The sequence below is a fragment of the Oryx dammah genome, unplaced genomic scaffold (assembly GCF_014754425.2).
Source record: "Oryx dammah isolate SB20612 unplaced genomic scaffold, SCBI_Odam_1.1 HiC_scaffold_25, whole genome shotgun sequence".
Taxonomy (NCBI): domain Eukaryota; kingdom Metazoa; phylum Chordata; class Mammalia; order Artiodactyla; family Bovidae; genus Oryx; species Oryx dammah.
The window spans coordinates 71,197,458-71,224,499 of NW_024070209.1; the positions used below are offsets into that span (position 1 = coordinate 71,197,458).

At 39.4% G+C, this 27,042-nt stretch overlaps 1 protein-coding gene across 1 annotated transcript; it reads right to left on the minus strand.

The window, feature by feature from the left end:
• Positions 1–5,789: 5,789 nt before the first annotated feature.
• LOC120851540 (solute carrier family 4 member 1 adaptor protein) lies at positions 5,790–27,029 on the minus strand. The gene is made up of 14 exons (XM_040224360.1): positions 26,149–27,029; positions 25,747–25,939; positions 24,232–24,354; positions 23,334–23,394; positions 22,861–23,000; positions 17,767–17,927; positions 16,617–16,686; positions 16,058–16,244; positions 12,715–12,826; positions 11,803–12,037; positions 9,933–10,019; positions 9,215–9,282; positions 7,658–7,727; positions 5,790–6,119 (listed from the first exon to the last, which is right to left on the minus strand). The coding sequence occupies exons 1-14, from the start codon at positions 26,803–26,805 to the stop codon at positions 6,070–6,072; spliced, it is 2,214 nt and encodes a 737-aa protein (XP_040080294.1). The 5' UTR covers positions 26,806–27,029; the 3' UTR covers positions 5,790–6,069.
• Positions 27,030–27,042: the final 13 nt, after the last annotated feature.

Below are 27,042 nucleotides of genomic sequence, written 5' to 3' on the forward strand. Positions count from 1 at the left end.
TTACTTTACTAGCATGTGAGATGAGTGGCAAGAGTGAACGTTGACATTCTAGGAATCAGCGAACTAAACTGGACTGGAATGGATGAATTTAACTCAGATGACCATTATATCTACTACTTCGGGCAGGAATCCCTCAGAAGAAATGGAGTAGCCATCATGGTCAACAAAAGAGTCCGAAATGCAGTACTTGGATGCAGTCTCAAAAACGACAGAATGATCTCTGTTCGTTTCCAAGGCAAACCATTCAATATCACAGTTATCCAAGTCTATGCCCCAACCGGTAACGCTAAAGAAGCTGAAGTCGAACGGTTCTATGAAGACCTACAAGACCTTTTAGAACTAACACCCAAAAAAGATGTCCTTTTCATTATAGGGGACTGGAATGCAAAAGTAGGAAGTCAAGAAACACCTGGAGTAACAGGCAAATTTGGCCTTAGAATACGGAATGAAGCAGGGCAAAGACTAATAGAGTTTTGCCAAGAAAAATGCACTGGTCATAGCAAACACCCTCTTCCAACAACACAAGAGAAGACTCTACACATGGACATCACCAGATGGTCAACACCGAAATCAGATTGATTATATTCTCTGCAGCCCAGCTGCTTCAGTCATGTCCAATTGTTTGTGACTCCATGGACTGTAGCCCACCAGGATCCTCTGTCCGTGGGATTCTCCATGCAAGAATCCTGGAGTGGGTTGCCATGCCCTCCTCCAGGGGATCTTTCCCACCCGGGGATGGAACCCCAGTCTCTAGCATCCCCTACATTCTTTACCGGGTTCTTTACCACTGGCGCCACCTGGGAAGCCCAAGAGGACCATATTTTGGGGAGCTGATTATGTATCAAGAATGGCTAAAGTTTTTATAGACAGCTCAGTTATTTAATCTCTACAACAATACTCTGAGGTAGCTCATATTTTCTCTATTTAATAAACGAGGAAACTGAGGCTCACAGCCATGTACAGCAAGGCTTGATGGACAATATGGGAAGTAAAAGGCAAAAGTAAAAGTTCAGGGCAAATATATTGTTACTAGAGTATAGGGTACAGGTGGTTGGGTGGCAGAAAGGGAAGGGACAAGAGCATATGGGAATGAGTTATGATCAAAAATTACAGGAACCCTATGATACAGATTCTAAAGCCTCAAATGAATTTGGATAATGGAGAAGCTTTTGAGGTTTCAGAGACAAGGATTCTGCTCAGTAATGTACTGGCCAAGAAGTTCTTTTGGGTTTTTCTCTCTTTAGGAGAGCTCAGAGGTGTGGACAAGAGCTGGATGAGGCACAGACTATAGGAAGGGAAATCTGGGAGGAATCATGAGGGGAGTGGAGCTTGGGTCAGGGCAATGGGCGATACAGAGGAATGAATCCTAAAACCTCTACATGGAGAAATTTTTAAGATTTACTTGGGGTCAATCTTTTTTTAATGCTAAAAGAAAAAAAAAGAAGGTACTTTAAATGGCTGAGCAAAACAAAATCACAGTGTTTGGTTTCAGACAAAGACCTCAAGAGATATATGTTTCATGTTATATACTACTCTCTACTACAAATATTTAGACATGATGGTTACAGAATCCTCTTCCACTAAAGGCTTATGAAGCCCACAGAAATGCTTCCTCAAGAGATATAAGATATATACATTGATTTATAAGATGCTCTTTCACGGGTTAGATGGCAAGAAAAATTGTCCTCTGCAGGAAGTAAACAGACTTTTACTTTTAAGGATAAATGAGGACTCAATGCTACACTTAAAATTCCATATCAAATTGGCAATTACTACAGGCAGAACCAAGGATGTGGACTAAGTTTAAAAGAGTTATTCTTAAATCTTTTCCCATTTTCCAAATAGAAATCTATTCAAAGTCATACCATCAATTCTACTGATATCTCATTAAAATGAATAACAAATTCTATGAAGACTTGAAATAAAGGTTGATTTGGGGGATGAAGAAGGTGGAGTTACACTCAGTGGGAACCACTGTTCCCATCACATGCTGAGCCCTCAAACCTGTCATCCATGCTGGGTCCTCTTTGGGGGTAAAAACTTCTGGTCTACCCTATAATAGAAGTCTCTCTCAGTCCCACCCTGGACTGTGCTTGGGCCAAATCTCTAAAACAAAGCAGGGCAAAGTCCTCTCAGATTGCTGAGAAAAAATCTTGAAAAATGGTTCTCAGTGTTCACATCAAGTGAGGAATCTCAGGATCAAAGAGCAGCCTGTCATAAGAAGACGCCATACTGGCTTGATGCTGTGACCCACCCTCCAGAAAGGTCAAGGAGAATTTTACGTCATTTCCCAACAGTTCATCAAACCTACTGGGTCCAAACGGGTGGACCAAACCTTGCATGGGAACTCAGCCTCAACAGGGGTTTGGGTTCCTGCTTTTGATTGCCACAGGGCTGGCAGGCTTCCCCCTGGCTCCCATTCTCAGGAAGCCATCCACAGCTGCTGGTCACCTGTCACACCCTATCCGGGAGGTGGCAGCATTTCAGTGGTAAAGCAACAGATCCCCAGGCTGTGGTGATGACTTCAAAGTTCAATAGATAGAAACTGTGTCATTATTTCCCACATAGTTAACTCCTTCCAGTTCCAGTGAAAATAGTAATGGGTAAAAGCTTATAATGGGCTACAGGGAAATAATGGGACTTCATACTTTCTATGCTAGACTGGGACAATTCCAGGGAAAATTTTTAGAGCAGGCACTGAAAAAACATTTATTGCATATACCAGGTACTGTGCAAAATCCTTAGAAATGTCCAAAAGCAGACAGAGATTCTGTTTAAAGTTAAAAATTCATGCCACTGACTTTTTCTTTCCAGAATGCTGCTCACTGTAGCACTTACTTTTTCCCCAAATAAATGAGTACCTATAGCCAAGAAAAACTGTTCCCAGTACCAAAGATTTGGAGACCAGTTGTCCAAGACTGGAGTCTGCCTGCAAAATTTCTGCCTGCCACCTGGTCTGAATCTTAGGCTCAGCTGGTGAAGACTGAAATTGTTCTCAAGCCCTCTTCTGAGATCCAGACCTCTTTATCCAACTGCTTTCTAGACATCTTAGATGTCTTAAAGGGACATCAAGTTCAACTTGTTCAGATGACATCTATGATAGCCTCCTCCTCCAGTGTCCCCTCATCTCAGCAAACAGCATCAGCCATTCAGATGTACAAGCCAGTGACTGAGGAATTACCCTCCAGCCTCCTTCCCCTTCACTCCCAGACAATCCATCACTCAATCTCAGGTACCTTACTTGTTAAATTATTGCAAGGACCCCTTTCTGTCTCTGCATCTTGATCTCCACTTAATTCAAGCTGCCACTGTCTTTCAGCTGGATCTCTGCAGCAGACTCCTGACTGGTCTTCCTGCATCCTCTTTCCTCTTCTATCCTTCCTCCGACAGGTAGCTTGAGTGTTCTTTTAAAGACCCAAATCTGACCATTTCACTATCACTGATACCCCAGTGGCTTCCCATTGCTCTTTAAATACAGAGGCAGATATGATGCAGAATTCCTGAGGCCACGAGAGTAGACCAGGGACACCCTGCTCACAGATAACCTGTTGAATTCTTGGTGTTAACAATATTTTTTGTAATGTCTAATAACCTTGCCTCCGTTTCTGTGAAAAGGACACTGGATCAGTTTGACTTCTGGTAACCAAAAAACTACAACCCATATAGTACAGGAGCAGGTAATTAGCCTTTTGATTAGAAACTTTTCAAATATCCTAAAGAAGTTGTAAGGAACATCTTGAATCTGATGAGACCCGGAAAAGTGAATTAGCCTAGAGCTGAGGTTGGGCCAAGCCTGGCCTACCACCTGTTTTTATGAGTAAATATTTATTGGAAAACAGTCACACTCATTCATTGTATACTGTCTAAGCCATTTGCACTCCAACAGCAGAGCTGAGTGGTCACAACAGATTGTATGGTGTGCCAGTCTAAAATACCTGGCCATTAATTTAAAAAAAAAAAAAAAGGTCTGCCAACTTTGCTTCAGAGGTTCTCTATGGTTGTACATTAAAATCACTTGGACTGCTTTTAAAAGGGATTGACCCAGAGATTCTGATTTATTTTTGGCCACACCACGCAGCATATGGGATCTCAGTCCCCGATTGAACTCGTGTCCCCTGCAGCAGAAGTGCAGTGGCCTAACCACTGGACTACCTGGGAAGCCAAAGATTCTCATTAGATTGATCTCACACGGGATCCAAGTATTGGAATCAAAAACTTTAAAAATTTTCCTAGGTAATTCTAATAAGCAGCTACAGTGGTACATCACTGATATGATCCAGTCTCTCACAGATAAGTCAGCCCAGATGTTATCATCTTTTTTTGTGGTGAATAACAGCTACTAGTATCTTCAAACCTGTGTAAAGCACATCTGTCTACATGGTCTCATCTGATCCTAGAATAAACCCGATATTCAAAGAGCTAAAAGCATTACTATCCCGGCTTCAAACATGACAGAACTGAGGCTCAAGGAATATAAGTCATGTCCCCAAAGCCTCCTATTTGATAAAAAGAAGCTAAGATCCACGTGCAGGTCTTTTGAACACTAATGTTAATTGTACAAGTTACATGTTTATATTTTATTTTGGCCAATGGAGTCCTACTTGCTCTCGTGCTCTCCAGACATAGGACCGTAGCTACTCTTCCCAGAACATTCAGAAATCTGCCCTCCTAAAGCAGACTGTGCTCTGTGAAGCACCTAGGATTCCTCAAGGTCACTGTGAGAGCAGAGTGAAGAGAGGAAGACATGCATGCAGGTGTATGTATGTGTGTGCATCCAATCCTGATGCCTTCAACTCAACCAGAGTGAGGTATGTTTTTAACCATTCAAGTATTAGGACTGCACATGCAATTATGTTTCAGTAAAGAGTTTTACCTTTGAAGATCAGTGATCTGGATTAGTCCACTATTTAGATCTACAGTGGCATGGCCACTCTGCCCCCAAAATCCCAGTCACTCCTTACATCAAGTTCTTGTCTGTTGGTCTAAATGAAGTCCAAAATAGTAGTTTCTCTTAATGGCAATATTGGTATTGTTTTCTGAGAAGTCAGACTTATTTTTAGCAGGCCAGACATCTGTCAGGGTGACTGAAGTTTCTCATTACCGCTTCCTACCCACCCCACCACCCCGTAGAGTCCACACCTCATCCACTCCCTCTCTCTGGGCCACAGCCTTTCTCCTGCCTGCTTACTATGTCTGCCTCCAGCCTAATCCACAGGTTTTTCACCTTGCTTCCACTCTTAGGCTTTCCTTTCCTGCGGAAAAGAGGCACTAATGATGGGAAGTGGGAGTGGAAATAGACATAGTTCTGCATTCCATGTTTCCAGAGAGGAAGGAACTCTTATTCCCCTAGTTACAGAGGTGAGAAGCCCCACAGCTTTTCCTTCTGTGACCTTATCTGCACCTTTCCACAGGAGGAGTGACTAACCCGATTGGTCAGAGTCCAGGATACTCAAAGGGCTGAGTTTCTATCAGCATTGGTGCCTAAGTGCATGAGGTGTGCTACATGTTCCTGAACTGTGTCCTGGTAAGCCAGGGTTTGTCCTCAAACTTGGCAGGAGGCTTACAGTGGGAGGGAGTAGGAAACCCCCACTGTGTATCTATTTTTAGTTCCAAGAATCACAGAGAACCCAGGGTTATGCCCTGGCATGACCTCCTATTTTGGCACTTACTTGAGGAGGCAATTATCAGTGAATCCTAGAGCCCATCTGACGAAAGAACCCTATTGCTCAGTAAAAGCATAGTCCCTAAAGCTTAAGAAAGACATTGTGGCCTTAAATAAACAAGAGACATTTTCAGCTTCTTAGACTCATGTCTCTCATTTTACTCATTCTCAAAATATATGGTTCCTTTTTACATACATACACAAACACTTTTAAACATAAATATCAAATTCAAGAGAATCAGATAGGTAGGTAAATTTAGGAAGCTAGGAGTACAGAAGAAAATGCCAGTCACCAGATTTTACAAATGAGCATCTGAATTCCTTCTCCGGACATCCAACTTGATATATTACCCTAAATATCCCATGTCACATGGTCCACAAGGTCTTCCTTTAAGATTCAGAAGCAATCAATACCCATACTTGTCATTAAGATGGGTCCTGCCATCTCCACTTTGGCCTATATCAGCATAAAAAGAAAAAAGAAAAATAGATATTCACATTTCCAAGTCAGGAGGGAAAAGATATCCAGTCATCAGTGGGCCAAAAAGTAAAACAAATAGAAATATGACCTTTTGTATATAATTTCAAACTACAGTCTTTTCACCACTACTGTAACATTTACTAGCAAATAAAAAGCAAGCATTTGAGTACCTACATTTCTATTAATTGCTAGCATATTAGAAACCCAACCCACAGAAAAAGCAACTTGTGGTAAAGTACATGGGGAAACAAGTATCTCATACACTGCCTTAAGTGAAAGTCACTGAGTCATTCCAACTCTTTGGGACCCCATGGAATTCTCCAGGTCAGGATACTGGAATGGGTAGCCTTTCCCTTCTCCAAGGGATCTTTCCAACCCAGGGATCGAATCCAGGTCTCCCACATTGCAGGCGGATTCTTTACCAGCTGAGCCACAAGGGAAGCCCAAGAATACTGGAGTGGGTAGCCCATCCCTTCTCCAGAAGATCTTCCCAACCCAGGAATCAAACTGTGGTCTCCTTTACTGCAGGATTCTTTACCAACTGAGCTATCAGGGAAGCCCTATATTGCCTTAAGAGTGTATGTATGAACATAAACTAGTACAATCCCTATAGAATGCAATTTATACTATCTTAAAAATGTTCATAGCCTCTGCTCCAATGTGTTGACTTTTATGAGTTTGTTTTCTACAAGTGCATGTCTATACTTGCAAAATTATACTTATTACAAGTTACTTATTGTAGACTTATTTGTAATGGCACAAGACTGGAAAGACAGCAAATATACATTGAGAGAACTGGTTAAATACGTTAACGATATATCCATAAAAAAAGAACTATGTTACCATAAAAAAAAGAAAAGAAATCTGTAAGCAGCTATGGAAGGATTTCCAAATACTATTAAGTGCAAAACAATAAGGTATAGGATATGCTTCCATTTATGTAAAAAAAAAAAAAAGTGATGCAATTTTATTGCTTTCAAAGGCATTTTATATAATGTATATAAGAAGTGATAAGAAACTGATATTTGATTGTCTTTAAAGGAAAAAAACTGAGTAGCTAAAGCACAGCTGGAATACTTTTTTTTTTTGCCACTTTACAGAAAATTTAAAACATACATAAAAGTAAAGAGAAAAATATAATGAATTTCCATGTACCCAGAACTCAGCTTCAACAATTATCAGTATGTGGCAAATCCTGCTTTATCTATTGCCCCTCCTCTGTCTTCCCTCATCCTCCACCACAGGATTATTTTAAGCAAGTCCCAGCTATCATTTCATCTGCAAACACTTCTATACAGTACAATATTCCTGGAAGGTAAGGACTTTCTCTAAAAAAACTAATGTCACTCATACTTCTAAAAAAATTAACAATAATTTCCTAGTCTCATCAAATATCTACCTATTCCTCCAGAAGGGAGACTTTTCTACTATATACTCTTACTTAAGTACATATTACCTATTCTGAAACCTAAATAAATAAATCTTAGAGTAAAAGAAAAGTAAAAACCATCTACCTTCAGGCGGGACCCACACACAGTAATCTGGGTCATCTTCTGGATATTTGGAGGAAAGTATCAGTGGAACCTGCAAAGAAAAGATGTTATTTTATTCAAAAGAATTTTAACTCTAAGAACTATTGTCTCTATCTTTGTTAGCAAACAAAAATTGAGAGAACAGTTTCCACTAATGATCTTGACATAAGTAACCAAAAATGGGGGATCACTCTCTCTCTGAATCTTGATTTTTTTTTTTCCATAAAGCTTTAACAAGCTTATTTTCAGCCAGTGAGAGTGGCATTTTTTTCTAAAAGAGGGAGTCAATACAGGTGAGAGTTCTAACCCCAGAAAGGAAAATTTGACATCTGCCTTTTGATCCAGGTGCAAAAAAAGTTAACAAAGCAGCCTAACTGTTATCCTTTGAAGGGCCTGTGTGAAAGACTTGTTGGCTGGCATCTGGGAACTTGGATTTCAGGAGGGTTCCCACTACCCTACCTGACAAGAGTGGCCCACTGAGCCAAAACTATAAAAACAATGTGGTTTATGCTGAACACCTGCTTTCCTTTTAGGACAATGGAATTTGGGTAGATGCCAGGCAGGATTACTATGTGATCAGTCCCCAGTACCAGTCCTGGGGACTGAGTCTCTAATGAGCTTCTCCGGTTCCACAAGTTGTCACTTGTTGTGAAGGGAACTAAGCACAGCCTATGTGGCTGCTGGAAAAGGACCCTGAGAAGTCTGTACCTGGTTCCCAGACTTCACTCCAGGTACCTTTTCCCTTTGCTGGTTGTGCTCAGCACACCACAGCTGAAAGTTCCATCACATGCTGGGTCCTATGAGGCCTCTTGTGAAACTACCCAGCCTGAGGGTGGACCTCCTGACACAACCTAGCAATTCCACTTCTGGGAACTTACATTATCCTAACCCAATTATATATACATTAAGGTTATTCACTATAGCTCTGTTATAATAAAAGACTAGAAAGAACCCAAGTGTCCACTGGTAGGGAACTGGTTCAACTGAGTACACCCACACAGTAGGAGGGCTTCCCTGATAGCTCAGTTGGTAAAGAATCCACCCCCAATGTGGGAGACCCTGGTTCAAATGCTGGGTCAGGAAGATCCCCTGGAGAAGGGATAGGCTACCCACTCCAGTGTTCTCGGGCTTCCCTTGTGGCTCAGCTGGTAAAGAAACCACCTGCAATGGGGGAGATCTGGGTTTGATCCCTGGGTTGGGAAGATCCCTTGGAGAAGGGAAATGCTTTCCACTCCAATATTCTGGCCTGTAGAATTCCACGGACAGTCCATGGAGTCGCAAAGAGTTGGACATGACTGAGCAACTTTTATTTCACTTCACTTCACACAGCAGGAAGCTCTCACTGCACTGATATATTAATACAAAGATTTCCACCACAGGTTAACAAAATAAAAATTCAAAAATAAAAGAGCCCAGATTTCTAGAAGACATCTGGGAATTCTGCTAAGACAGCCCCTGGATTCACTCTTCTGGATATGGTTCATGACAAAGGGATTCATTTTTACTTTCAGAAGTGAAGATTATGACTAAAATACTTACTTTGCCTGGACCAGGAGCTTTTTTTTTCTTGAATTCATCTCTGCTTTTCTCATTCTCATTCTTTGATGCTAATTTATGAAAAAGGAAAAAAAAAAGAGGCAATGGCTATTTCAGAAAAATAAAAAAGAAAAATTCCTCCTTAAACAGTATTATAATTATTGAAGAAAACATCACAATCTAATTCTTAAAAACTCTGACTACTATAAAGACTACATAAAGAGAGAACTGTCCCTTCATTAATAACCTTAGTTTTCAAATCCTAAGCTCGAATTTAATCACACCTTTTGAAAAAGTAAAGGAAAATGGAGTGACTTTACTATTTTACAGTTTAATCATTATAGTTAAAAGCAGAAAAAAAAAAACAGTCCTTTTAATAAGCCAATCTTTCAACCAATTTAAGAATGTTGGAATTACCCCCATGATAGGCACATACTCAACTCTGGGAGAGGTAAAATTGTAGAGGGCTTTGTAGAGCCAGAGGAAAATGAAGGTATTAGGGTGCTTTGTAGGCTGGGGGGGAACCCCAGGAGGCAGAGGAGGAAAAGAAGGACAAATGAGATGGCACCAAATAGACACCTCTCATATATTCCGCCTCTGTCCATGGCCCTGGTAGCAGCATCGACCCCAGGTCTGCACCCGCAGCTCAGCTCCCACCCCATCTCTGACACCGGTTGGCTGCCCGTGTGAGAAGCAGCAGAAGAGTCACTGTTCTACTTGCCTGAGGGCTTCTCACACAATGCAGCTGCTTCACTGATCTCTTGGCAATCTTTATTCTGTTCCACTTGGCTGAGTGGAGACATGTTTTCTATAAAATGCAGAACCAAAGCATACTGTATTAATTTAATTTGCGGTGGGGACCCAAGAAAACAAAAGCAAGAAAAGCTAAGTACATACATAATCATCCAGTTTTACTATCATTAGCTTCAATAAGCTTAATTAGGTTCTCAATAAACGTGCCTCCAGATGTCTAACAGAGAACCACCAATTTTCTACTTCAAAAACTGGCCATCTCTGAAGCAAAACGTTTTAGCAATACTTACTGAAAGCCTGAAAAAAGGTCATATTCCTTAACCAAAAATTCTACTTCAAGGAATATATTCAAAGAAAATAATCAAAGATGAGCACAAAGATTTATTACATACAAGCATGTTTATAATAGCAAAAATTAATAAAAATATACATCCATAATAATATAGAGTTGATTAAATGAATTATGGCACATTCATGTGATGAACCACTTTGCCCCTTATTAAAACCACACTTAAAAGAATAATTTTTTAAGACCTAGAAAAAAATAGATGATAAACTATCATGTATAATATCCCAATGTTGCTTTATAAATAAGTAAATTAATAAATATATGAATGCCTGGAGTAACCCCTAATCAGCTGCATTTACTAATTAATGTATCTTATAAACCAAAATTTTTAATTGGCTATTTTTAGACACACACATTTGCTTTGGGCCCTTAAACAAACAAACAAACAAAAAAATACAATACTTACTGCTCCCCTATAATGCTGCTTATGTATCATCCTTATAATGAATGAATCAAAGACTAGATGCTAAAAAAAGTATATATAACTGCCTTTTTTGAAAAGGCCAAGCATGGTGCCAATAACAAAGGAAAATGCAAAAACAAAAGATTTACTTCTCATAGATGAGGAAACAGTAACTTTTCTGTGCCTAAAACAGCTGAAAGTAACTTAAAAATACCAGGCAGGCCTGGTGTTTTCACATGGACATGCCTGGTTTTGGAAGTCCATATGCACACATTTCCACACATGCTTACTGCCAATGTTTTTTGTTTTTCCTAATGTTCCCTTTTTTCTCTGCAGTCTTAATCTTGCAAAGCAGTTCAACAAACCTGCAGGAAAACAACCCCTGCAGCTGACAAGGGTTAAGGGGCTACTAAAAAGATAATCAATAATATCTAGGGGTGGCAGATTCCTCTTTTCTTCTTTGGACTTTTATGTATGATCCAAAGTTTCTAAAATGAACATATATGCCTTTTATAAGCAGAAGAAATTATACTTAATATTTAAAAACCAATCAATTTCCTCTTTTACATTTTTCATTAGCCCTTTGCTGAGGTAGGTGAAAACTATATGTCAGGTTCTCGGCCAGGTACTGTGGCAGAAGATGAATGAGATATGATGTTTCCTGAGAAGTACAAGCTGCAAATACAATTGTTTAGCCTCTATGGGGGAGAAATGACTAAGGGAAGGCTTTTCCTGAGACCACCTGGTCAGGCCCCATCATCCACCCTGTTCCACCAGCCTCCAGTCACAGAGTGGCAGCAGGTCAGGACTGCTCCACAGCCGTTGAGGTTTCAGATTCCATAGCTTTCAACTTTCAGTAATTCTGGAACACTCTGGAAATACTCGCCCATATTTTATAGTGAGAATAAATAATAACTGGCAATCAAAGAAAGACCAGGAAGGTACGTTACAGTCAGCTGTATCACATTATCACAAAGTGTCACAAAGTCAAAATGCATAAGCAGGACTGGCTTTGCTTTTTCAAACCTATGCATGATGAATGCAAATGCCCCCTGCACAGCATAGGAAGGAGAGAGAAGACATTACCATGGTTTGTTTCTTTAGAACATGTGAAGTCTGTGGGAGGACTCGTCTCCTGTGCTGCTTTTTCCGGCTCTGTCTCCTGCTGCAGCCTACTGCTTCCAGCCTCCGTTTTCTTCTTTTCATGCTCCTCCTTTTCTTTCTCCTCTTCCTCTTCCTCCTCCTCCTCCTCCTCTACTTCAGGCTCATCCTTCATTCTCATTAGAGTTGGAGGGAGTTCTGGACGCTTGGGGGGTAACTTCTATGAGGGGAAAAAAAAAAAAATCCATGAACAAGCAGCTTTACAGTATGACCAGGATCGAACTCAGGTCTCCCACATTAGCAGGGGATCCTCTACCATCTGAGCCACCAGGGAAGGTCTCATAAAGTGATGGAAGGATTAAATGAAGGAAGAAAAACCATATGGCAGAACCAGGCATATAGATTATGTAACTAACAAGTGTTAGCTGAGTCTGAATATTATAACATCTATCCACCAGGAAAATAAAACCCAAAAAACCACAGGAGACTCTTTCTTAAATGCAACATTGATCACAAATTAATAAATTGGTATTCTAATTCACAAATCAGTTACATGCAAATTGGCATGAATCAATTCATCAATTCTTTTTTCTTTTCAGCTGGGCAGCATGTAGGCTATTAGATCCCAACCGGGGATCGAATCCACACCCCCTGCACTGGAGGCACAGAGTCTTAACCACTGGACCACCAGGAAGTCGCGATTCATCAATTCTTGATAACCCTAGGCTGAAGAGAAAAATCCAAGAACCACATCCTGGAAAAGATGTGATTGTACCAAGTCCACAGCTTCTTTTCACATTACTGTGCGATGAGTCATTGAGTTTTGAAAAGAAAAGAGAAAAATTCGCTCAGGATAACTCAAGAGCTAAAAGTTTAAGACCTTGACCTACAACTTACCCCTACTGTTCCCGTTTTTAATTTGAATTTGCTTCCTCCTTTCATGGCACCAAAGAGAGGCAATGTGAGCTTTTTAGCTTTGTTTTCTCCATCTGTAGCCTGACTTTCAATTCTAGAAAGAAAGAATAATTATATATATATATATATATATACACACACACACACATATATCTCCATCCCAGTGAGGCCAAGGTTTTATCTAAAAATACCATGAGAAAGAAACTTCTGGGAAAACAAAACTTTCCATAAAGTAAACACTTACGCATACACCAGTGAAGAGAGATTCAGGCCAGGAGAGTTTGAATGGACAGCACAGACACAGAGCTATTAAGGGTCAGATGAAGCTGCTACTGCAGTCTAGTAATTTACAAGCTGCTTAATTTACAACATGCTATCTGACTTCACATTCATAAAATGATATATACACTACACAGGTCAATGGCAAAGGACAATGACCTGGGTACTACCTGTATGTTACTTACTCATAACATGCCAGTACACACAGACATGACCCATTCCCACTAAGTGGCAGGAGATGGATCCATGGTGTAAAGCCCTATTTTCCACCAACCTCTGAAAAGAACTCAATACCTTACTTATCTGGAGGCCACACTTATCATAACCACACACAACAGCTCTGAGCACAGAAGTTTAAAAAAAAAAAAAAGTATGTGTGTAAGGGGTGGGAGGCAAGATATCCTGACAAAGACTTAATGAGAGACCCCACAGCTGGTGAGCTGTCAATGTTCTCACTGGCTGAATATAGTTTTAAAAGCTAAGCACCTGAGGGTAAAGCTAAGGAAGAGCAAAAAGAAGAGATTGTAAAAATTAGAAAAGATGCAAGGAAAAAAAGAACAAAGCAAAACAAAAAGGACAGCAGTTGAGTTGATAAGACACTCCGAGAGTAGGCAGAAGTGACAGGGACAAGATAGCATGAGGAGACAGAGGGAAGAAGGCCCTATGCTTTCTTTGCATGACGAGAGGGCAACCCTGCATTCTGGAACATAAGGACATCACTGGCACACTTGATTCACAGGGACCCATACAAGAAACGGATTACTCTGCTCGACTGAAGCCCCAGTTCCAATCCTGCCTTCTTTTACCTAGTCTTCCCCACTCCGAGGTGCTCTCCCCCTTTCTCTACTGAGATAGACCCATTGCGTTAATAAGGCCACCGGAGGAAATCCTGCCTCCCTGCCCTTAAAGATGCTTTGTCAAACATCCCTCATATCCCCTCCCCACAAGTGTCACGAAGCACAGGAAAACAAAGGCAAGAAAAACACAGATATTTCCCAGCTCCATTAAATAGCCTGGCTGGCCTGGAGGACACGCAAAGACTCCCAAAGGAGATGAAAAAGTAGAAGATGGAATCACAATCAAGAGTTCCTGTGGGTGGAGGAGGAATGGAATTAGGTAGGAAGTTTAGAAGTTCAGCCCTCAAGTGAGAAGATGAGAGAGAAGATACAGCATCTGAAGGCCAGATGCTTTCTAAAGCAGTTCTTTCTTACTTTATTTTCTAAAGTAAGAAAGGGAGGAGAAACTGAAGACACACAGACAGCAGGAGGGGAGGTTCTGGAGGAAGCTGATGTTTGTCTTCTAGCTTGGACTACTTCGCAGAGCTGACTTAGCAGATTAAAGGATTACAGAATTGGAATTGAAACTCATTGTTAATTTGTTTGCTCTGGACTATAGTTCCTGAGTTTTTACCTTTGCTCCACAAAAACAATTCCACAAATAGTTGCTAAGTATATCAGTGACAGTAAAAATTATGACAAGATGACAGTATATATATGCCAGCACATTGTTAAGTGCTTTTCAGTTAATCTTTGCAACCTCATTTCTTCTAATTTACAGAAGAGGAAAGTAAAGATCAAAGAAGTTATATAACTTGCCTTAAAATTCCCAAAAAGTATATTGCAAAGCAATATCCTCCAAATAAAAATGAATTTTAAAAAAAGAACATTTATGTACAATTTATGACCAACTGTCAAGCTAAACTACTTACAGACTCCAAATCTACTTTATAAACAAAATGATGCTTTATATATATATAAAAAAAAAATTCCCCAAAATTGACAAAATTGAAAATGAAACCTAGGAAGTCTAACTCTAGTGCTAATCTACCACCTATCAATAACATAATTCAAATATCATTTGTGTCCAGTAATTCCCCTGAAACCAAAGTTAATGATAAAATCAACTTCAGATTGTGCTTTATCCGCCCTTCAAAGGAACAGATTCCACTTTTTAAAAGTATTTAAATACACTAAAGAGTTATCAATTTGTTCTTGAGAATGACAGATACAGGCATTAAAATGATAATCTGTACTCACATCTTTTCATCTGTGGTTTAAAAATCATAGATAAGAATGGTAATACATTGTAGTGTTTGTATTTCTCTTATTATAAGTATAGTAATTGTATTTCTCTTTTTATATAGTTGAGAATTATTTGTATTTCTTTTTCAGTGGACTTTCAGTTGATACCCTTTGCCCATTTGTCTCTTTGGTGGATAGGTCCTTATATATTAGGGAAATTAGCCTTTTGTGCATGTTGTTTTTTAAAGAAGTTTCAGTTCAGTTCAGTTGCTCAGTCGTGTCCAACTCTTTGCGACCCCATGAAATGAAGCACGCCAGGCCTCCCTGTCCATCACCAACTGCTGGAGTCTACCCAAACCCATGTCCATTGAGTCGGTGATGCCATCCAACCATCTTATCCTCTGTCATCCCCTTCTCCTCCTGCCCTCAATCTTTCCCAGCATCAGGGTCTTTTCAAATGAGTCAGCTCTTCGCATCAGGTGGCCAAAGTACTGGAGTTTCAGCTTCAACATCAGTCCTTCCAATGAACACCCAGGACTGATCTCCTTTAGGATGGACTGGTTGGATCTCCTTGCAGCCTAAGGGACTCTCAAGAGCCTTCTCCAGTACCACAGTTCAAAAGCATCAATTATTCGGTGCTCAGCTTTCTTTATAGTCCAACTCTCACATCCATACATGACTACTGGAAAAACCATAGCCTTGACTAGACAGAACTTTGTTGGCAAAGTAATGTCTCTGCTTTTTAAAGAAGTTTACTCTGCACTAAAAGATTAAGTAAAAATTTAGAGCCCTCCAATGAAACTGGAATCAATACAGTTTTCTTTAAAAATCTTATAGCAGTTTATATTTCACAAATAAAATGTATTTTTACCCATTTCAAAATCACTGCCTTTTGTGCTTTAAAGAGTTTCTTATATTCTATTTCTAGTCCAAAGTGATTAGCTAAGAAACAAAGATATAATTCAGAATGGTATCTATGTAAACATGCTTATTTAAAATTTCAAGTATAACTAAGACTTACTTACTTTTTTAGTTCTGGAATCTCTGCTGGCTTTACAATCTTTATCAACCCTTTAAGTCTCTGCTGTTCTTTCCTCAGTTCAAAAGTTCTCAGGTGAAGTTTCTTCCGGGACACACCATCTAACGCACTCCCTGACTGCATATCTGACATGAACGCATCTAAAGAGTCCTGAGACGGTGACTCTGACAGAGCTGTCCAAGAAAGGGATAATACGTGTTCAGAAAGATGGCTGAAAATATTTTAAAATTCGGCCCAAGTTTCCATAGAAAAGTCTCTAACTTGAAGCTGGACAGAGGATGATACTGATATTAGGAATAAGGAAACTGGTTGTACCAGATATTAGAATGTCACTTTGCCTCAGTGGGCTTCATTCTCCTCATCTATTAAACAAAAAGGTTGAAACAATTTATAATGTTCTTTGTAGTTCTAAAATTCTATGTTGCTCCTTAGAAAGGCTCCCTATCTATTATATCTTACTAACCAATGCAGCCTTAGTCCCTAGCAAAGTGCTCTACACACAGCAGACACTCAATAAGTATTTATTTAATGAGTCACTCCCTTACCTCTGCTGGAGGCTCTCAGTCTCTCAGAAATTTCAGAGAGTTCCTTTTCAGCATCATTTAACTTCGCAACCTATAACACCAAATTAACAAGGTTAGCATTATGTTTTATATCTTTCAAAATATGGTAGCTTTCCTTTACTTCTTCCTCTTATTTTCATTATTGTGACAAGTTTTAAGAGGATTAATTCAGAAGTGCATTTAAATCTGCTCCTCATGGAGTTAACATTTTTCATTTATTTAATTCTAATTGAATTGATTTCTGGATTAAAGAACCAAGAATTAAACAGAAGGAATGTACAAAACACAGACTTTATTTTACTCGAAAGAACCCAAAGCATTTGTTTTCATTGATGAATCAAAAAGCTAGACATTGAGTAATGTTTTAAACTCTGAATACTAATTAATATAGTGAAAATGCAGGCCATCTTATGATAATTTCATGAAGGACACACTGTTTATAAGCATAGCTCATTTTATGGAGCTTCACTTTACTTGCAACTTGCAGATATTGTAAATTAGAGATCTGTCACAACTCTGCATCGATAGAACGATGGTTAGCATTTTTTAGCAATAAAGTATTTTTAAAATATATACTATTTTTTTAGAGATAGTACTACTACACACTTAAGAGACTACAGTATAGTGTGAATATAACTTTTATATGTACCAGGAAACCAAAAAATTCATGTGACTCACATTATTACAATATTCACTTTACTGCAGTGGTCTGGAATTGAACCCAGAATGTCTTTGAGGTGTGCCTATATTATCAGAACTATACTCCTCAAAAATTCCTTTCACAATTCTTGACTACCAAAAGCCAAGGTCAACTGCACCTCAGAATGTCACAATTTGGAACTTTTTCCTTTTCTTTTTCCAAAGATCATATCCAAAGATATGGTAAGATCATATCCAAAGAATGCTCATTAATGGATCACTACCCACCTAGAGGTAGATGCAGTTTCTAGCAACAAGCCAAACTTTTTTCCAACTTGATAAGACTAAATGGTTGTTTATTACCATCAAACATACAGATCACAAAAATAATACTTCACTACCAGATTTCAATGCTACTGCTTTAAAAATTTAAAAACATAAATAATACATTATTTATAATACTCTCACAGCTCCTTCTATAACTAAAACTTGCCAGTGATTCGAAGGTCTCTGGCTTCTCGTCAACCTTCCCAGCCTTCTTCATTCGATTCAGACGCTTCTTTTCAACCAGGCCGGTCCGATCAAGAAATGTGTCATCATCACTGTCATAAAAGTCTTCATCTTCCCAGTTCTTGGCTTTCCTTTTCCGAGATACTAGAGGTAGATAAAATAAACAATAAAATTAAATAAATAAAATAAAAAGAAAGAAGGCAAGTAGGCAAGCAGCTTAAAATACCACCACCAATTATTAAAAGACAGGACTCAACAAGCTGCCAAAATACATGTAAAAACAAAGGGCAGTATTCATGCTCAGAAAATCCCATGGACAGAGAAGCCTAGAGGGCTACAGTCCATGGGGGGGTCTCAAAAAATCCAACACGACTTAGTGACTAAATGAGAGAACCTTGGAGACATTATTAAAAATGAGATGAACCAGACACAAAAGGGCACATATTGCATGATTCCACTTACAGGAGGTACCTAAACTAGTCAAACTCATAGAGACAAAGTGCAGCACTGGTTACCAGGTGCTGGAGGGAGGAAGAATAGGAAGTTACTATTTAATGGGTACAAGATTTCAGTGTGAGATGAAGAAAAAGTTCTGTGATGGATAGTAGTGATGGTTATACAACATGAATGTATTTAATGCCACTGAACTGTATTCATAAAAATGCTTACAAAGGTAAATTTTATGATATGTATGTTTTACCACAATAAAAAAGTTAAACAAAGGAAGAACTAATTTATTTAATGAGCAAAAGCTCTCAAAAATCAACCAGTGAAAAAGGAAAAAAATAAATGAGGAAAAGGCTAATAATCCAAAAGAAAATCTTAAAAATAATCAAAGTAGTTCACAGAAAAGAAATACAAATGGCCAACAAACATTTAAAAAGATGTCAAACATTTTTTTTAACAATTAAAAAACACCAACTAAAATAATGAGACACCATTTCATATATATTAGACTCAAAGTAAAAGTCACTCAGCCTTTCCCTTCTCCAGGGGATCTTCCCCAACCCAGGGACTGAACCCAGATCTCCCGCATTGCAGGCGGGTTCTTTACCAGCTGAGCCACAAGGGAAGTATATATTAGACTGGAAAGAACATGAAAAGATTAATAATGTCTAAGGAAATGGCAACCCGCTCCAGTATTCCTGCCTGGAGAATACCATGGACAGAGGAGCCTGGTGGGCTACAGTCCATGGGGTCGCAAATAGTCAAACACAACTGAACTGAGCCATTAACACTTTCACTTTCACTTGGTAAGGATATGGGGAAACAGACTCTCATACAGTTGGTGGGACACACTGATACAATGTTTTTGATGGTCAATCTTACAACATCCATCAACATTAAAGATGCAATTAATCCAGCAATTCTATTTATAAGGAATTTATACCATATTTATCAATGCAACATTGTAACAGTGAAAATCTAGGAAGTCCATCAGCAGGGGACTATGGTAGCCATTAAGTTTCTATCTATCCTACTGTCATCTTACTCCCTGGGGTGTGGTAAAAGTGCCCTCTTTCTCTAGAAAATTCTTCTCCCATTCCATCTAGATTAGGTATAGTCATGTGATCACAGCCAGATTCATGAGAATCTTTCCCCCAGAGTTATATTTAGGTATAGGAGAAGAAGAGGCTCTCTTTCCAATGAGGTTATTACAGACAGAGATATAAATCCAGGGCTGTAAGCATCCAGCTTTTCCATGTAGGGTTAGAATGTCTCTGCAAAATAAAACCATGCACTAATGAGACAGACATACAGATACACATATACAGGTTGCATGTGTCCTCAGGAATACCGAGTTCTGGTTTCACAGCACTAAGTTTTGCTTCCAGAACTTGCAGCCCTGGTTCATGCAGTTCTTTCTTCAGTCCTGTGAGTTACTCTTTCCAGCTTCTATAGCCAATAACATTTTCCCCATATGAGTTTTCATTAGGTTTCTATTATTGGCAAACAAAACAGTCCTTATTAATAATAAACCTGGTAATTTCCAAGTTGAGATGGTATACTGAACACACATATCTAATTTCATTCTCTCCCCATACCCCACTAAGACTGCAGCAAAGAGATCTTTTTTTTAAGGCACTAATCTACAAAGGCAGGAAGAACAGGAATGGGGACAGCAACAACACCACACTTTTGGAAATTAGAAAGCAGACAGATGAGTGGAAACTAACTTGGCAAAACTAAAAAAAAAAAAAAAAAAAAAGAATCCTAACCCAACAGAGGGGAAAAAACAGAACCAATCTGATCATACTACAGAATCCTCAAAAGGATCTAGAGCTGGGGCTGGATAGCAGGGACAAAATAAAGAGGCCTGAGTAAAAGCTGACGGAGAAACCGATCATCTACCCCACCTACTCACCTCCTTCCCACCCCCAGGAAAAACCCAGAGTTTAAGATAGAAAGTCTTTGAACTATGGATTGACTAGTATAGTTGAGGGCATGGGTACTATGTTCAAAAGCTAGCACTGTCCTGAAACTGGCTAAATGTTGAGAACATGCTCAGCTATCTCTACCACATAGGTCCAGGAATGCTGGCAGCCAGTCCTCTCCCTTCATGCAGGAGACTGAGGAGTACTCTTTGGGGAATCTTGCCAGCCAAAAAAGGAAAATCTAAAGATACTTACATCAGGAGTTCCCCTGCAAAATGCCCACCCACATCCTTCTATAGTGTTCCTCAAACTTAAATAGCCCCACCTATATCGTCCAAGCTGCTCATCACCTTTTTTGTCCCTAAGTAGTTTTTACAACTAAGAACTACATGATACCTGAGAAAGACCTCTACCATGGAGGATAGACATCAAATAAACAGAAAAAACAACCTGGAGAAAAGAGATTAGCAGAGAGATGAGATGTTAATAATCCATGAACAACAATGGCATATTACGTTTTAAAAACGAATATCCAAAGAACAAAATGAGCTTTGGAAATTGAAATCTTGATAGCAAAATACAGAAAGAAAGTTGTAGAAATATCCCAGAAAGAACAAGAGACACAGAAACAAGACAGAGAAGGGAAAAAAGAAACATAGACAACCAGGCCAAGAGGTTCAATATCTAACAAACAAAATGCTGGAGAACAGAAAGATAAAATGAGGGAATGGCACAATTCCCAAAATGTTCCTGAACTGTCCAGATTTCCAGATCAAACAGATCCAACAAGTACCCAGGGAAATGGATAAAAATAAACCCACAGAAAGGTACATAATAGTTAAGTTTCAGAACTTTAAGAACAAAGGGAAACTCTTACAAACTTCTAGTGAGAGGAGGGGGAAAAAGATAACATATGATAAAGCAGTAACCTGAATAGTTTAGGACTTCAATAGCAGTTCTGGATGTCATATAAGAGCAATGCCCTCAAAGTTGTGAAGGAAAATTACTTCCAATTTAGAGTTCTATTCCCAGCCAAACTATTAACCAAAAGTAAAGCCAGAATAATTTTACATTCAGAGTGGAATAAAGTTGACTTGCTATCTATCCTTTCTTAGGAATCTACTAGAGGATGTCCACCAAAACAGTAGAGCAAGAAAAATGAAAGATGTGAACTGCACTGAAGATTATTACCATCCATGCCCTTAGTGTTGGTACCAGCTTCCTAACCTGCCAAAACTACAGAAAGATGTGTCCCACTGAAACAAACGAATAAACTGAGAAATATGAGAACCATGAAACAGAAAATCTAACCCTAGAGAAAAAGAAAGGAAATCTCAAGGAAGATAGCAAATGAAGCCCTAGATTACTGTTCTGCAGCAGGCATCCTTAAAAGAAGAGTGCTCTTCAGGAGAAATGTCTCCCAATAAATCAGAACTGACAAATTACTTAACATAACTGACCATATGGAAAAACATACTAGAAGGTTATTGAAATGTGTGGGAAGAATGAGAAAGAGGTACCAAAAAAAATCAAACACATGACACACAAACACAATTATTAACTCTAGGAAAAAAAAAAAAAACTGCTCAGTTGTAATTAATATTTGCATAAACATAACCTTGTAAACATTAAATACTTGTTATAGTCAATGTTTACATGACTAAAAATAGCATGCTCATGTTTTTTAGAAATATGAAAAATTTTAAACTTTTTTTATTGACGTATAGCTGATTTATAACACAATTAGTTTTAGGTATACAGCACAGTAATTCATTTTTGTTTTGCAGGTTATATTCCCTTACAGGTTATTACAAGATATTGGATTAGACATATGGATATATTTAAATGCCAGAAAAAATAATTGAAAGAGTTAAAAGCCTTCTAGAGTCAAAGACTGGGGAGGGACAGGACAAGAACAGGTATATTCTAAGACTTTGGTAGTTTTAAAGTATATGTAATTTACTTTGCCATAATAAAGAGTAACTTCAAAATAAAAAAAAAATAATTACATGCCCAATTTTTAAAAAAATAAGGCAACTTTAATGCAATGATATAAAAATTACCAAAATAAGGTAAATTTAATGCAACAATATAAAAACTATCCATGATACATTCTATGTTAAAAAGTCACAAAAAGGGCTTCCCTGGTGGTCCAGTGGTTAAGAATCCACCTTGCAATGCAGGGGACACCAGTTTGATCCCTGGTCCTGGAGGATCCCACATGCCATGGAGCAACTAAGCCCGTGTACCACAGCTACTGAGCCAGCAGTCTACAGCCGGTGCCGCAAAAAAAAAGAAGCCATCGCAATGAGATACCCGCACACTGTAACCAGAGAGTAGCCCCTACTCTCTGCAACTAGAGAAAGCCTGCGCATAGCAACAAAGGCCTACTGCAGCCAAAAATAAATAAAAAATTTTTAAAGTCACAAAAGAGTATAAATATAAATGCATTTGCTATGAGTGTTTGTATTTTGTTAAAGGTTCTAGTTTTGAACACATGTCTATAGATAATGTTTGGGAGAATATAAATAAACAAAGGTTAACTTTGGTTAAAGAGATAGAGAATGTTTTTCTTCTCATTTCATAAATTCTGTACAATTTACATTTTTCCCCTAAAAAGAGGTTTTATTACTTTATGTGTTCAATCTTCCTTCCTTCTATCCATCTTTTTTTTAAAAAAGGGAGAGTCCCCACATACTCACCCGCCTCCTGCCGTAGCAATCCCAAAGTATCAAGGATTCGACAAGCCTCCAGTGAGCACTGAATCATTGCTTCTTTTTTTTTTCCTGAGTGAATGGCCTCTGCCACTAGCTGTTTTCCAGTTGAATCATCCACAGGTAATCTGCATTGGTATGGGAGGGATTTAAGCACAGAACTAAGCTCCAAGTCTCATGAAAAACATTAATACTTTATGGTAACAGTCATGTTTTTGAGATAGCTTTTTAATCTCTCAGTTCATTTTGTTCTATCTTGCCAAAGCTGAATTTCAATTCTTTTCCTTACACCTTTTACCCATCCCTCAATAACCCCAATGTGTTACTAAACTATCAATCCCCAAATTCATGAATAGTCTCAAAAAGACTAAAATTGCCCTTTGGGTTGTTGTCTGTAACCATAAATTAAACTTGAAATTAGCCACTTTCCAGAAATGGATGTTACTGAGAAAAGAACATACCTCACCCTGCAGAGCCAAGTGCTATGACCCTGCTCATCAAATTCATATTCTAATTCTTCTCCTGTGGGAGGAGGAAAGACAAAACAATTTTAATAGCATCTGAAAATTACCAGTTGATACAAAGGGAAAAGAAAGCAGAGGTTGAATAAGAATACAAAGGTCTCAAACCACACTGAACACTAAATTTCAAAGCATTTCACTTCCTATTCCTAGGAATTATTGTCTGATAATAAAATTAGGATGAGCTTGAGACAGAGAACTGCAAACTCAAAACAATCGAGTCTCCACACACAGGTTTGTCCACTAAATAGAAGCTTTCACACTTGTAAGTTATAGACTTAATGTTAACCTGTCACAGTTGCATAGTTTTTAGAAGTGTAACTATTAAGTGAAGAATGCAAACAGTTCATATGTATATATTTATACTCATACACATACATACATATAAATGTTCTCTAAAAGCTTATCTACTGGAACAATTCTCTGCAGAAACGTTCTTTTTTAAATTATTATCTCAAAGGCTTTATTCCAGTTTTAACTGTTTTTTTAATGGAAATAATCTTTAAATCACATAAGGTGGAAATCCATGTTAAGAATGAGAAAAGATCAGGGGAATTAGAAACAAAGAAATTGTAACAAACTGGGTCAGTCTTCCAACCACTCCTGTCCTGTGTCTTCTGAGAAGGATGAGATGAGTTGGAAAAAAGTACTTCCTTTTTCCAAGATGTGAAAAAAGACTAACAGAATTTTTACAATTTCCAAAATAAACCTGAAGCAACTGACCACACAGGCAAGAACTGAACAAGGAGGACAACAGATAAAATACAGCATTTCTAAGTATTTGAAGATCTAGAAAAGCAGCCTCTTGTACCAGCAGGGTCAGAATCTGTATACATACCTTCCCGGTCAAAAAAACCCTGGAGAGCCTTTTTTGGATCCTTTATATAAAAAGCCTCCCTTTCCTGTTGAAACTCTAAGACAATGGGGTTCTCTTCAGCCTCATCCTCTACAGCATCTTCTCCTGCAGGATACCAGAAAGCAAAGACAATCAGACTATCTGACTGGCAGTCACTATCCTTTTAGGCTGCACAAAGGCAAGTTCCCAGTGATGAAAAGAAAGGTGGGGGTGGGGAAGAACAAGCACAAAACCATCAGTCTGAACATCTTCAGTTTTCTACATTGTGTGACAAGTTAAAACTTGTTTTCATGGCAACTTACTTTTGTTCTCCATCACTATATGTATTTTAAAAGCAAGACTGCCAACCACATTCTCTATGTAAAAAAAGAAAAATCTAAACTCCTCAGTCCCGCATTCTCATTCTCTCACAGCCAGGTCTTATACTTTGTCTTCAATATAATTTCCCAGTACTTATCATATCCACCAACAGACTGATCTACTCAGAACTTCCTTAAAAATCATCAATCCCTGCCCTGGACACCGTGCCAATGCTCAGTTTCCTAAGGGCTTCTTTTCCTATCCTTCAAGTCCCAGCTTAAAACCCTTCTGTTTATAAACTTATACACTGTCCCAAAGTTCTGTCAGTGCTGCCCAACAGGCATTATAACGAAAACCATATATGCAATCTTACATTTTCCAGTAGCCACATTAAAAACGTAAGAGAAACAGGTGAAACTATCATGTAATCAAAATAAAAGTATTATGAATGAGATATTTTACATTCTTTTTTCACACTAAGTCTTTGAAACCCAGTGTGTATTTTACCTTTATGGCACATGTGAGTTTGGACTAGCCACCCTGTAAGTGCCCAGTGTGGCTGATAATGACCATACTGGAGAGTGCAGGTCTAGGTACTCAGGGGCTGCTCCCTTCTCTGAACCCTTAGTCCAGCATACTAGTGGTTTCCAGCTTTTGTTTGGCACTTGCCACAAGTAATTTCATAAGATTTATCTGTCTTCCCCACAACACAGTTAAGGTCATCCAGCTTTTCAGACTCCACTCCTGAATACCTATCCGCCAAAATGTCTGGTGTTATGGAAAATTCAATTTATGCCTCTGATTAGATATTTCACATTTCAGGGTGTTTACACAAAGTACAAAAAATTCGACAGAACTGCTATATTAGATACTATCCCGTTTTATTTGACTGAATGTAGTTTTACTCCCTCTAGCGATAATCAGTAATTAATGAAATACATTTTAATTGTTAAACTATATGCTAAGAGTTTTGAACAAGGGAGTGCATTGTAAAACACACGAAGAGAAATCAATTAGGCCCATAATTCAGTTTTTTGGCATCAGAAAAATTAATAAATCTAAGTTTTGGTAACCTATGTGCAAACTGTATTTGCCTCATCTTTCTCAAAGAGTCATGAAAGCTGTATGATTTTTAAAAATTAACTGTATAAATAGAGACGGATTTATTAACCTCTGGCAGCAGTTTTAATGCCTTACCCATTCCCCAGGTGCAGCCCATTTCATCGTCCTGACTACTAGTATTTCTCTTTCTTTCAGCGGTATCCATTTCCTCTTCATCTGAGTCTTCTCCCAGCATCTTCTTTTCCAACATCATTTGTTGCTGCTTGCGCAGTTCCTTCAGTTGCGTTACTGTCAACTCGGATTCTGCCTCTCGATCCTCCTCTGGTCCCTGATGAATCAAGCGAAAGAATTCTTTTAGAGTTTAGGATGGCTGAAGTCACTTTCAGAAACAAGGCATGCGTAAAGCCGTCTGGAGAGGAGGAGCCAGATTCCCGCACTTTCATAAAGGACAATCTCCTTTCTCAGGGAAAACTTAAGGAGCTCAGGAACGCACCCGACTGGGCTCCAGAGATTTCAATTCTAAGGTTTTCCACTTACCTGAAGAAGAAAGAGCCGGGTGCTGCCTCCAAAGCGAAGAACATGTCCGACGTGGACCCGACAATAGGTGCGGGGTGGGATGAGGGTTTTGTTAAGAAAAGTGCCATGGGTGCTTCCCAAATCGTAGAGATAGAAGCCAGGCCCGTGGCCGTCGCCTTCTGCATCGAGGCCGGACACCCTGTGCTGCAGCACGGCATGGTAACGAGACACCGAAGGATGCTCCAGGCACACGTCGCAGCTAGGGAGCCTCCCGAAAAGGCAGCAACTCAGTCCTTTCAAGTTGCGGGTGCCCAGGATGGTGCCGCCTTTTAGTGTCTCGAGGCTGTAGGGGGCAGTGGTGGGGCCGCCCCACGGCGGCTCTCGGTAAGGAGGAGCCCGGGACGGGCCGCGGGAAGGAGCCGCCGTGTGGGGCTGCGGCTGCTCCTCCGCTGGATCCCTAGTCTCCCTGCTTTCCGGCAGGGCCGGCGGGACATCCAGCTCCCCGGAATCAGAGTCCGGCAGCGCCGTGGGCCTTTCCTTCACCTCCTCCGGGTTTGGAGGATTGTTGGCCGGGGCCTTACTCCACGCCGCCGGGGACATCGGCAGGGCTGGCTTCTTGAAGTCGTCATCGAGTTCCGGCGAAGCCAGCGGCTCGGACTGAGAGGGACTATCAGCCATCCTCAATCTGGAGCAGCCTCAAAATCTGTCCCTGGGAAACCTCACCCTCCTCTGGTCTCTACATTCCTCTCCACGTCTCCCTCTCTCCAGCCTCCAGACGCTTCTCTAGCAGCGATAGTGGAGGTGATCCTTTACGACCCAGAGCTTTGTGAAGAAGCGAGTTATCCCTGGAAGTTGTAGTAAGAGGAAAACAAGAAAAAAGAGGTCGGGGTACTGTCAGAATGGGGACATCTTTAG

Coding starts and splice junctions, on each gene's coding strand:
- LOC120851540 (XM_040224360.1), bottom strand. CDS start 26,805: ATGGCTGATAGTCCCTCTCAGTCCGAGCCGCTGGCTTCGCCGGAACTC. Junction 10,020..11,802: donor TTCTAAAGAAACAAACCATG/GTAATGTCTTCT, acceptor TGCATTTTATAG/AAAACATGTCTCCACTCAGC. Junction 6,120..7,657: donor TGTGTGGGTCCCGCCTGAAG/GTAGATGGTTTT, acceptor ATGCTGATATAG/GCCAAAGTGGAGATGGCAGG.